The 12,895-nt window shown below is 41.9% G+C and overlaps 1 protein-coding gene across 11 annotated transcripts in view; it reads left to right on the top strand.

Annotated features, from left to right (window-relative positions):
- The window catches only part of mctp1a (multiple C2 domains, transmembrane 1a), a 172,217-nt gene that overhangs the window by 100,207 nt on the left and 59,115 nt on the right, over positions 1-12,895 (top strand). For 10 of the 11 annotated variants that reach the window (XM_044025870.1, XM_044025865.1, XM_044025862.1 and 7 more), the window contains 5 exons: positions 4,683-4,785; positions 5,638-5,740; positions 6,330-6,431; positions 6,936-7,010; positions 9,785-9,904. In XM_044025870.1, coding sequence (XP_043881805.1) covers positions 4,683-4,785; positions 5,638-5,740; positions 6,330-6,431; positions 6,936-7,010; positions 9,785-9,904 — 503 coding nt within the window. The remainder of the gene's footprint in view (positions 1-4,682; positions 4,786-5,637; positions 5,741-6,329; positions 6,432-6,935; positions 7,011-9,784; positions 9,905-12,895) is intronic. The other variant, XM_044025864.1, reaches the window with a different exon arrangement.

The following is a 12,895-nucleotide window of genomic DNA, read 5'->3' as shown; positions in this document are numbered from 1 at the left end:
AATAGAGCCTCTCTCTCAAAACATGACACAACAAAAAGGAACGTCCTTCACATGAAACTGAAAAAAGTGTCTTTTCAAACCTGGGATGGGAGAAAACACTGATAAACACAACTTTTTGTAAGGTAAATTGGTAACTGCTAGCTTTCAATCTCGTTGTAATATCCAGAGAAAACTGTTTTTATCAATATCGCAATATTGTATATTTTTTTTGTTGGATTTTTTACAAAAGTATATGGCATTTACTGTACTTATGTATCAAAAGTAATTTTTTGATATAAAATGTACTTTGTTATGTAATTTTTAGAAGTAAATGTATTAAAAAAGTGAATGATAAGTTCCACTGGAAGGCTGTGGGTTCAATTCCTGGCTCTGCTAGTCTATAAGTGTCCTTGAGCAAGACACTTTACCTCATGTAACAGCGTGTGAACATGTATGAAAGATCATCAAGACTAGAAAAGAGCTCTAGAAATGCAGACCATTACTAACTGAGGAGTAAAAGGAAAAGTTGCTAGAAATATAAACAACAAAGTGAAGTACAGAGACATGAATTTTGTACCTAAATACTGTGACAGAGTATTTGTACTTTGTTCCATTACGACACTGGACTCTTCCTTATTTGACGTCAGCGTAAACATCATCAAACCTTCAGGTCATTTCTTTCGCTCAGAAATGAAAACGGTTGCATCAAAAACACACCACAAAAAAAAAGCTCTAAATAATAATTAAATGTGGTTATACATGAACACCAGAGCGTGCAGTGCCTCTCTAACCTCACCCCGCCGTTAAATACCAAACTTCCCGCGAGGCAAATTACAGCGCGCCGCTTCATCTCCTCCTCACTTATCTCAGGGCGACGTGAAATGAGTGTGAGCCCACTTTTCTTCTCTGTGGACCACAGCGGTGGCACCCAGAGCTGTGCTCGGCATGTTACCTGGACGATCGCTGAGCGACGCTCAAACCCCGAGCGTGTAATCGGTTCAGACAGCTGCCTCTGGTGCTGGTGGCCAATAAGGTGAAAGTTCATCACCGGCGACGACGACAGCGGCAGCAGCGGCGTCAACACCGTCTGCCGCGTCGTTAAAAAGCCAGAATATTAGAGAGAGGAACTGATTTGGAGTTGTGCTCAGTTCATTTCCATCGCTTAATTTGAGTGACTGCATTAAAATTAGCCTGATTTGTTTATACTATGGAAGATCCACCGTGATTAAGGAGGAGCTATCATTTTCACAGCTGAGAAACTCAAGCCAAAATATTTTTCACACGTTCTTGTGTGTTTTCATAGTAAATCCAAAAACATAGTTTGCACTGAAATTCAATATAGAATGGCGCTTTATTTTTTGTGTGTACTTTGTGGGAACATTTTGTCTGGAACCCGCAACTTTAAAGGGCTTTTTCGGGGTTAAGACCTGGTTTTAGGGTTAGGATTAAGGAATGCATTATGTCTATGAAGTGTCCTCACTAGGGTTTTAAGGTTTGTGTGAGATTAGGAGCAATAATAGATAATAATGTACTGTGTTGTATACACATTTCAATACTTAAACGTGCGCTAGAACGCGATTATTAGAACGTGTCACTAGATTGTTCTGAATCAGCTGTTTATCACGCGGCGTCTTACGTGATTTTCGCATTCCCGTAGCAGCCTCCGCATTAAAACCACTTGTTAAGTTTTTGTCACTGCGGTGAACTCGACAGTAATTGGGACAAATTGTGACTTCCACAAAACTTGACTTCCACAGAAGCTCAGCTTCTCTGGGAGTCAATGGAGCAGAGGGCGGGCTGTTTTGGAGGAACTGTCTGATAGGCGGAGCCAGTTTATGATTGACAGAGAAGTGTGTAGTGGACAAATAGCTGGTCGGCAATACATAAAGTTTTCATCAGTACTTATACACTGTAAATAAAAACACTATTATAGCGTTTCAGTTTTACATAATTATCACGTTTCCTTGTTCTAGTCGTTTGTTTGCAGAATTTGTGAAAGAATTTGGCATCTGTTCTCCACTGCGTTGTTGTAACAATGCCTCAGTTAATAATTACAATGTTATTACATGTATGCTACACAATGTATTTAATGTACAATGGATACTGGATCTGGATGTTTAAGTCATGACATCCTCATCAATTTTTTTGTCTATTTTTTTGTGTTTTTTATTGGCGAGCACTTTGAAAAAGCACATGAAAAGCTGACGAATCCTAAAAACGTCTAATGTCGGCACAAGCGTGCGGCGCACAGACGCATGTCCTGAGAATCGGGCTCATGTAGTTTTTAGTATATCGTAGTTTACAGTACCTTGTTCTCCCTCGATCGCAGGAGTTCCTCGCTGTCGATATCCACATCAATGAAGCGCCACAAGCGGATATGAAAGGCAACACCTACGGCTCCGCATTGATCACAGTGACATTTACTCTGCGCCTCTCTGGCTAAATGTTCTGCCCTTGTCACAACATTTGAAGAAAATCACACCAATCGATGACATTCACACACGCATAATCCCAACTTTACTGATGATGCAACATGTGAATGTTCTCTTTTGTCTGTGCGAGTGGGACACTCTTGTATTTTTTTTGTTTAAACTTCCTGACCCTGCCTTTTCAAGTGATAAGCTTGAACAAAAAGCTCGTTGGCTTCCAACAGCTTTAGTAAAATAATATAATAATAAAATAATAATAAAAAAATAATGATCAAAGGCTGAATTAAGAGTTTTTTCAGTTCATATTTGTGGCAGTTGAAAGGAGGTGGTGCTGGCAGGCACGGGGAGCCGCTCTCAGTCCTTTCTGTGTACAAAGAAAGTGAAATGTGAGATGAAACAAATGAAGAATATAGGGCATAGTGCAGCAGCGCGTGTTAACCTCAGGAGGACGGAATAACGTTGGGATTTTATGTTTTATTTTTCTCTCATCTCAGCCTCTCTTACTTTCTTCTCTACCTCATTACATAACCAAAGACATTTGCAAACTAAGTTTTATGTCATTAACTTTGCATAAGTGGCTCTATTTTATGATTAACCTTGCAGTATATCACACATGTGGTGCATGGTATCTATGAAACATCTTTTATATTGTAATTAAGCTCTATTTTTTACATGATTTATCCATAAATCTGCATTTGGTTGCAGGTTGCATAATGTTGCCTCACTGTCTCCTTTACTCTTTCTCATGCCTCTCCTTCTATGTTTTGTTGTTATAAGTGTAAGTGTAACACAGTCAAACACAGTGTATTTTATTGTACCAAAAACATGAGGAAGTCAGTGTTTAATCCTCGTGTCGTTGTTGCGTTCCCTTACGATCATTTGTATTATTGTTCATATCACGCATCATTTGACTTTAACAAATGATGGGAAACAACAATACTTTTACCCATGAGACTCCGCCTCCCCTCCTCGCCATCCAATCCCCAAAACTCACATAATGAGTCAAGAGGACCTACTGCATAAAAACTGAATCAATCATAACCTGTTTTTCCCCTTTTTTCCCTACCACCCAGGGAGTGGTACTGTATAATACATATACAATAGATCGACAATGATTAATCAACTATTATATTATTTTATCTCTAATCGTTTGTTTTTTGTGAAAGATTAAAATGAACTCTTTGACATCTCAGCTTCTTAAAATGTGAATATTTCCCGGTTTCTTTGCTGAGCAATATTTTCTGACGTTGTATGGACCAATCAATTACCAATCGATTTATGGAGACAATAATCGACACATTAATCAATAATGGAAATAGTTGTTAGATGCAGCCACAATATATTATAGTATACGATCGTATCTTTATAGCAACTTCCACATGATCATTTATTTCATTTTGGGACTGTGTAATCCCACTGTATATAGTTCTTGTCGTTTTAAATATCTATAACCATGGTTCTCAAACTGTGGTACCTGTAACACCAGCGGTACACAAGGTTCCTCTGGTGGAGGAAAATTTAGAAATACTGTTCCGGAGTGCCTAGAAAATGAAATAACAATAATTAGAGTCATTTTATCTCTCGCTCCATCTTAATCTAATGTCACCATACCGGTGTGTGACGTATATGTGAGGAAGAGGACGAGGAGGATGATGAGAGCAGATAATCCTATTGGGAAAAGTCTTTTTTGCGCCACTGATATTTCCTCAGGTGGCACTGGGTCCCTCACAGAGTGTGTTCATGACAAGCTCTCATCCTTTCATCAGCTACTCGATGTCCTGCTCGTCTGTCTTCGTCCTCATCTCTGAACTTTTCTGGCCTTCAAAACCGCACGTGTTCCATTCTCAACATCTTCCCCTCCTCCTCCTCCTCCTCCTCCTGAGTGCCGAGGGCCACGCTCGTCCTGGAGCTTATCTTCTCGTCGTCCATGTTCCCAGGTTGTTGATAGAAACGGCTCGCGGCCCTTTTTCCCCCCCACTGATAAAGCGTTGTATAATGTATATGACACTGGGGCTAAACATGAAATAATCATTACATATTGCAGCTGTGATACTGTACGTGCCATAAGGGGAGGAGGATGCACTGCTCTGCATCTGTTTTGGTCGTATGAGCGACTGGAGACGGACAAAAGATGTCGGGGGTCACTGCAGATTCTTTCCCCTCTAAGCCGAACACAACTTCAGTTCCCACAGCACGTTTTTTTTTTCTTTTTTTTCTTTCTTGCACATCTTTATTTCCACTAACAAGGTCAATGCTGTATTTTTCTTTTCGCAGGAAAGAGCGACCCGTTCTGTGTGGTGGAGCTGAGTAACGATCGGCTGCAAACGCACACTGTCTACAAAAACCTCAACCCAGAATGGAACAAGGTCTTCACTTTGTGAGTGGAGTGTGGTGACGCACGCGGACACGCCCAGCTCGCATTCACTGCACTAACTAGCCTTAAAAAACAGTTCATCTGTCTTTTATTGATTTATTTTATGTATGTATTTACACTTTAACGGACATATGATCCAACACAGAGGGACTCCAGGCCCTAGTTGGTCTTTTGTGTAAAAAAATTAAAAATAAAATGTAAAATACATTATAAAAGGCAGCAAATACATGACATACACAATTAAGTTTAGCTAAAATGAATTTCCAGCCAATGTTTTCACTCTCATAGTAAAAGATTTTATGGCTGAAATTGATTTGATTGATTTTGTAAACTTAAATTAACATCTTTTATAATTTTTTAACATGGGACACTTTTTAATTATTGAATTTTAAACCTACAAATGTGGAAAAATTGTGAGTTAAAATTCCATTTAATTACAACGTGGCTCCAGTTGAATATAAATACTGATAGTCGGAACACTGATCGCATCAGTTTGGACTTACACATGATCATTTTTTATTTTGGGACAGTAATCCTGCTGTTTATAGTTTAATATTAGTTTTAAATTAGATTGCAATTTGGCTCTAGTTGAATATTAATACAGACATCCATGTAATTCTACAGTGTAATCTTATATAATGCGTACATTTCTCATTTCTCTTTGCACAATAACATGAGACGATGCAATTCTGAGTTTTATCTATTCATGTAAATGCTATCCGTTTGATTTTGCCTTGAAGAGTCTTCATATTTAAAGAGGCCTGTGCGCGATGTGACGACGTGCTCATAGTTTGAATTTGTAGCCCCATATTTTAGGGACACATGTCAGTGGCTTTGTCTTTGTGTGTGGTCTAGTAACGTGAAGGACATCCACTCGGTTCTCGAGGTCACTGTTTACGACGAGGACCGAGACAGAAGTGCAGATTTCCTGGGAAAAGTGGCTATTCCTCTACTAAACGTGAGTCAAAGATAGATTTCTGTGTGTGTGTGTGTTTTTCTTTTTTCTCCTCTCCCCCGGGGGGAATAGAGAGGAGAACATAGAGGAACAGTAAAAAAAAAACACAGAGGAAGATATAAAAAGCAGAGGTTATTTTTGCAACTCCACAGACGAGACTGTTATTATTTCACCAAAGAGAAAGAGATGACAGGAAGGAGACAAAAAGTGGAGAGAGGCTGAGGAAGAGAAAAAAGAAAGATTGATAGGTGAGAAAGAAAAAGACAGTAAAAGGGATGAAAGATGATATGAAAATGACACTGATCGAGAGATGGAACGATGGGATTTGGTGCGAGTGAAAAATATAGATAGCCCGTAAGAGAGGTGCGTGTCTAATGTATCCATGCTCTGCTGTACAGTGTGATTCCCCAGGATAGTTAATTTCTGTTTGACAGAGTCGAGCTGCACTGGGTAATGAACAGGTACTTGTCAGAGTTGCCACAGTTGTTTTGGGTTCCCTGTCAGCGCCAGCAGCTGGGGTTCAAAGGTGGCCCGGGGAGCCGATTCAGCCGGGTATTGCCAGACAGACGCCTGTCATGTCCCTCTCCCACAGATCCAAAATGGAGAACGCAAAGCCTACGCCTTGAAAAGCAAGGAGCTGACAGGGCCAACAAAGGGGGTCATCTTTCTCGAAATAGACGTGATTTTTAACGCTGTAAGTCTTTCTTTTTGGCTTTTATTTTTTCTTATTTTTTGCCCTCCACCTCCGTTACCCCGCCCCTCTGTCTCTGCATCCTCTCTTGTTCTCTCAAGCATCCCCCACACACACACACACACACACACCAACACCACCCTGCTGTTGTCTTTATTCTGTCCCCCCCTCCTCCTCAGCTGCCATCTCATCCCTCGTCCCTTGTCCCTCGTCCTCGTTTTGGCTTTAATTATCGAAGACTCCCTCTCAGGCGTCTTTGTTCCCCCCATTCACCATCGCTGTGTGTGTCCTATAGCGGCCATCTTACAGCTCTCTCTCTCTCTCTCTCTCTCTCTCCCTGTAGCCTCTGACATGGCAGCGTGCTCTACGTGTTTTTGCTGCCATGTTGCATCAGTGCACAATGTGTTAGAGAATCCTTCCACCATCCTCCCTGCTAATGTATGATCTGGATCAGTGTCATTACACCCTCACCAGTTGCTGTTGATGACTGAGTGTGTGTGTGTCCAGGTGAAGGCCGGTCTCAGGACGCTGAATCCCGTCGAGCAGAAGTACATCGAGGAGGAGCCCAAGGTGTCCAAACAGGTACATCAGCAGCCGGCACTTATCCTCTACCTCTCTCTCTCTCTCTCTCTCTCCGTTTTCTTTTTTTAATCTGCGTCCACCAGTGTTTCAGCCATTTTTGCTCAGCTGTCAGAACAAAACCAACAAGCCTGTGGAGAGTGGCATCTCGCAAAGTGCAACAACTGTGTGGGCAAGATACAACAAGACGATTGAAGGGAAAAACGCCGTTTCTTTTTCCCCTTCGTCCCTCCTCTCTCTCGTCTCTCCCCACATCCACTCTGAGTGGTGAATAGAAATGTCAAGCTGTCAGCTGTGGGGTGCATAAGTAGATTGGCTATCCTTATAGTTGGCCCTCCTTTGCCACTGCTGCTTTGCACTTCATTGTCACGCCACTCAGTGTGGCGGCACCACAAAGGCTTGAATAGTCGTGGCCGGCCCACATCAGATGTGTCATACGAGTGACCGCTTGGGCTCCGCGCCGCAACACAACGCAACGCAACAAAAACACAACAGCGCTGCACAGTCCATGCTTGTTTCTGTCCTCGCTGCTTCACATTCACCGTCCCACGTGCGGAATCCCCCTTTTCTTCGTCTCCACCTCACCTCACCCCTGACTCACAGAGATGACCCACATCCGTGTCTCGCGTTGATGATGTCACCGATCTCTGCTTTAAGCTACATCTCTATCGTACTTAAATTCTGCTCATCTTCCACATAATATCTGCGTCTTTGTGTGTATTGGCAGAAATGGACATGAAATGACTTCTCGATTGGTTTTTCATCAGCTGCTCAGTGAAAATGCGTACTTTTAGTTCCAGTTTCACCTCGTTGTTGGTCTCATAACACAAATCCTTGTTGTTCATGTCGCCATCGTTTTTTGTCGGTAAGAGCTAATCAAACAATTGCCTCTTTAGCTGAATATTATGGTTTAAATATGAGGAAAATACATTGTATTTACACTTACTTTCAGCAATTATTACCTATAACTTAACCCTTAACCTATTGCAGTACGTACACGACAGTTTGTGCTACGGGGGAAATAAATTGGTTTATGAAAAGCTGCAAAGTTGCACATTAAAACGTGTGGTTATTGCGGTAATTTCACTCGTGCTGTTGCAGGAAGCCGGAAAATCGGCGTCTTTGTCGCCAGAGAGGAGAGAGTTGGAAAAAGTTGGCCTGTTTTTATTATAAATGATGTTCTGCACGGTTCGAAATTCGAATTTAACGCGCAAACTTTTTGATCTTCCTTCATTTTAAATTGTTAATACACTATTTTAACATGCAGTAAATCGTAAATAACTGCCAGAGGTGTTAAAGGGTTAATGTATATAATTGTATTTGTTCCATGTTGTGAGTGGTAGGAAAAACAAATAATGATAATAAAAAATAATAATTAACATCTTGTTTACTAGTGCACCTGAATTAGTTTCTGAAATGCTTGTTTTTACATGAAAAAATAGTAGTTTTGATGTAGCCTTTGTGTGCTGACACACACACACACAACAAAAAACATTATTTGCTTCCTGCCAAAATACCAGCATTTAATTGCAATTATGACATTTGATGAAACAAATGGCTTCACTGCTTTTCTAAGTGTTTTTCTTTTTTCTAAGGGGAGGGTAACTCAAGGCACTCAGTGAATTAATTCTTGAAGAAAAAAGAAAAAAAAAAACATATATTCTTATCGAGGCACTTATGGCAATAATGAGCCTGGAAGAGTACAGCGTGTACATCAAGTGCACGCGCCGAGGAACACTGAAACGGATGATTCACCGTCTCCGCAGTCCTCAGGGTCTCTGTGTCCCCAGCAGGACACCGTACAGTCATCCTCAGTTTGGCAACAAAAGAGGCTTCACATAATTATACTTAGAGAAGAAGAAATTCCTCCTCTCATCCGGCATCAAAGCAGCCAAATCCACCCAGGAAACACACACACACACACACACACACAGAGACAATAGACATTTAAAAGTAGAGCTACTGTATTTCCTCATCTCACACACTCACACAGAATAAAATCCTATTTTTTAAAACAGTGACGTGTCCTACGGGAGCACTTTCTCCTGGTGGTGACCTGATTGGGTGGTAGCTGTTCACGTTGTGTGGACCCACAGGGAGGACAGTTGTCTCTCATCTCTGGCCAAATGCCTGCAGAACCCTGAGGGAGGAGAATCCAGGGGCCATGTAGGAAATGATGATTGTTATTGTTGTTGTACTGAAGTTTATCTGTGGGACACGGGACATTTTGTCCCGCGTCTTCATCCGTAGTGAAGAGAGCACAGTGATGTCCTTGTGGCGTCCCGAGTGCTATAATTCTCCAGCGGTGGTGCACAAAGTGAGGTCAAGACCACAAATTTCCAGCCATAACTTGTAAATGTTGAGAAAGTGACACACACACACACACACACACACACACACCACAGGCTGTGATGATGATGAGACTCACCGGCAGTATGTCATTTCAAATAAGGCACTAATTATGAGATGCAACACATTTACTTATTAAATTATAAACATAAAAGACGGAGACATGACCTTCAGCGTCGTGTCCTCACAGACATCCGAATCAATGCGGGACCACACACACACACACACATGCTTAGGAACAAAGCAATCAGTTTACTTTGCCTTTTTAAAAAGTGTTATTTCTCAATGATTTACACATGTTTCAATGCCGTATGCAGCTGTTTTTCTTTGAAACGTGATAAATTCTGCTTTATACTTCATCCTGTGACCTTAAGCTTCTAACCCGCACAAAAAACACTCACTGGTCTCTGTCTGTGTCCCCGCTGCAGCTGCTGTTGCGTAACTTTAACAGAGTCCGGCGCTGCATCATGTTCCTCATCAACACTGGCTGCTACATCAACAGCTGCTTCGAATGGGACTCTCCACAGAGGAGCATCTGTGCTTTTGTGGTACGTACAAGTGTAAACCTACAGCTGTGCAGATCTGGATCCTGCATGTATTGACACACAGTAGTCCGGTCGCACTTTTTACATCCGTTAACACACGGGGTTTGTGCAGCTGTATGGTCATTTGGACGGCCGAAATCGAGTGTTATCTCTCACCTTAACCTCAAATCTTAGCCCTAAACTTAACCAGCTCCTCAGAAATGAGGACCACTCATTAGGACCAGGTTTTGGTCTCCACTGGTCCCGACAAGGTCAATGTTTATGCCAGAAAAGGTCCGAAAAAAGTAAGAAATACACTCACATGCACACACACGCCTTCTTTTTTAAGCAGCCGCATACTCAACACAAGAGAATGTCGACGTCTCGAGGACAGTCGAGAACATTTTCCACGCTTTAAATTCCCCAACTGCACACTCACTTAATATCAGGAGGAGATGAGGATGATAATGATCATGTCTGAAGCCGCAGTTAACTCATTACGTCTAGTTTCCAGCCATAAATATAGTAAATAAGCTCACTTACCTAAAGTAAGTACACATTGGATGCCAGATCTCCTCACACCTGAGAGTTTCCGACACAGTTTCAGAATAAACAGAATACTTAACGTATTTTGTCCCTATATTCATATATAGTCATTCATGTGCTTTAAGGTTTTTGAATCGTGAGTTAACTGTTGCCTTTTCTGTCATTTTCAACCAGTTTGGTCATTAATATGTTCTCTCTTATCCCGAGAGATGGTTGCGTGTGAAAATCTCAGCACTTGTCTTAACCATTCATATTGGCTTTTAAAAACAAAACACTTGTTGAGGTGTACCTAATAAAGTGGCCGGTGAGTGCAAGTTTCCCTGATTTTGAGGCTCACCTGTAATACCTCCAAGGCCCACAAGTGGGCCGCAGCCCACACTTCTGGGGAAGCAGTGTTCTAGACTTGTAGAAGATAGGAGTAACAAGCTGTGTCTGCAGACGTTTGGAAATGGCAACCCTCTGTCTCCTCCTGTCTCCTCAGTGTCCGCTTTTTAAAAAGGTAAAGTGTAATTGGACAGCAGAGACGTCCTCCTGCAGACCGACAGACTTGGTTTCCGTGTCTGAAATGACAGAGGAGACATTTAATGCTGTCTTCTTACAGTCGGAGTCCCGGCTTGAGCAGCTACAGGACAGGTGGCCCTGCCCTGACCCCCGGGCCCTTTAGCACGGAGCGCTAAGTGTCTCCACAGCAGACGTTGGGACATTAGACATGAGCAGCATTTGGGCTTTGTCTTCTCTGACACCGGTTTCATCTCTGCAGAGTGTGTGTTTGTACAGCAGGTCACAGTGTCATCACAAGACACGGCTCAGAGGAGACGTGGTATTGATCAGTTAACATTTTCCCCCTGTTAACATTTTCCCCCTGTATGTGTGTGTGTGTGTGTGCGTGTACCTGGTGTTCCTTATGTTGTGGGGACCTAAATCTGCTCACAAAGTCACATTATGGGGACTTGTGGTTGATTTTTTAAGGTGAAGACATGTTTTAAAGTTATGATTAGGTCAGTTATATTTAAGGTTAAAGTAAGTCTCCAGGAAATGAATGTCAGTCATCGAATGTCGTCTTCAGTCATAGAAACACGTGTGTGTGTGTGTGTGATAGAGAGAGCCTGGCGTTTGCATTTCCTCTCATGCTAAAAGCTGCTATTTTATTGAAAAAGAAATGAAAAATATCAGACAAAATGCTGGAATTCACACAAAACAAGGTCATCTCAGAATTGCCCATCTGCATGCATGAATGGAGAAGAAAGGCTTACAGCCTTGGATCGCATGGACTCCATGTCAGCACACACACACACACCATGTCCATAGCTCGTCATCATTATATATATATATAGTTTATAGTGTCAACTATTCATATTCTCATTGTGCTCTTTTAAATATAAAGTATTCAGATAACGATAAAGGATGTATCTAGGCCAAGGACGCAGCGTTTTAAAGTTATAGATACAAAGTCGGCAATGTAGGTGTCACTGTGCTTTTCCTTTCACCGTCGCCCCCTCCTCCTGCTTTTGGGAGCCTGCGATCATAGGAGTATGCACTTAGCTAAAAGCATCCGAGTATTTAGGGTCTACAGGTACCCCTCCCCCCCCCCACACCCCCTCCCTCCCTTCCATTTCTTCATCCTTCTCTCGTTTCTCCCTCACTTTGAGAGGCCTCTTAATCACTTTGCTCATCTCTTTAAGTGGGTTTTTATGGGGGGCCATCTGGCCAAGGTGGTGCGTTCGTGAAGGTGTGCGGCTCGCGTGCGATTACGGGGCCCACGTCTGTGTCTCTTCACATGTTCGCGTGCGCGTGTCTCCCCAGACAGATGTTGCTCTTAACTTTGCCGTATCTTTGCGACAGACGTGCAGTCGTGGGCAGTTCAGCCTATAATTTACACATGTGTGCACTCCTTAACGGCTAAGTGTGTGCGTAGTGGATACGGTGAAGGCCGACGGTACATCACAGTGTACTTGTGCTGCATTACATGTTGTGTTGTGTGCGTTTTTTTTTTCTTTTTTAGTAAATAAAACAAACTTTGTGATTTTTTTAGCTTCTTAAATGTGAATATTTCCTGGTTTCTTTGCTCCGTTTGACCAAGAAATCATTGAAACTGAATCATTTTGGTTTGTGGACAAAATAAAACATTGGAGAACATCAACGTTTCCACGTTTGGGAAACACCGATCCACCATTTGTCAACATTTTCATGACATTTTATTGACCAAAGCAAGTAATAATCGTTAGCTGCAGCTCTAGATCATATATGAGAACAGGAAAAGTCCCATTTAAGAAGCTGGAAACTGCACATGTTTGACATTGTCGCTTGAAAATGACTACTTAAATTGCTTATTGCTTGTATAAAAATGTCCGCCGGACTGTTTTTCAGCAACTTGACATGATTCTTCCCACCGCTTCTTCGTCTTCGCTGTCTCGCACAACTTAAAAACACTGCAAACTTCTTATCTACTGTACGTCATCCTCACAGCAA

The sequence above is a fragment of the Solea senegalensis genome, linkage group LG5 (genome assembly GCF_019176455.1).
Source record: "Solea senegalensis isolate Sse05_10M linkage group LG5, IFAPA_SoseM_1, whole genome shotgun sequence".
Lineage (NCBI taxonomy): Eukaryota > Metazoa > Chordata > Actinopteri > Pleuronectiformes > Soleidae > Solea > Solea senegalensis.
The sequence above is the reverse complement of the archived record's forward strand: the minus strand, read 5'-3'. Positions and strand labels throughout refer to the sequence as shown.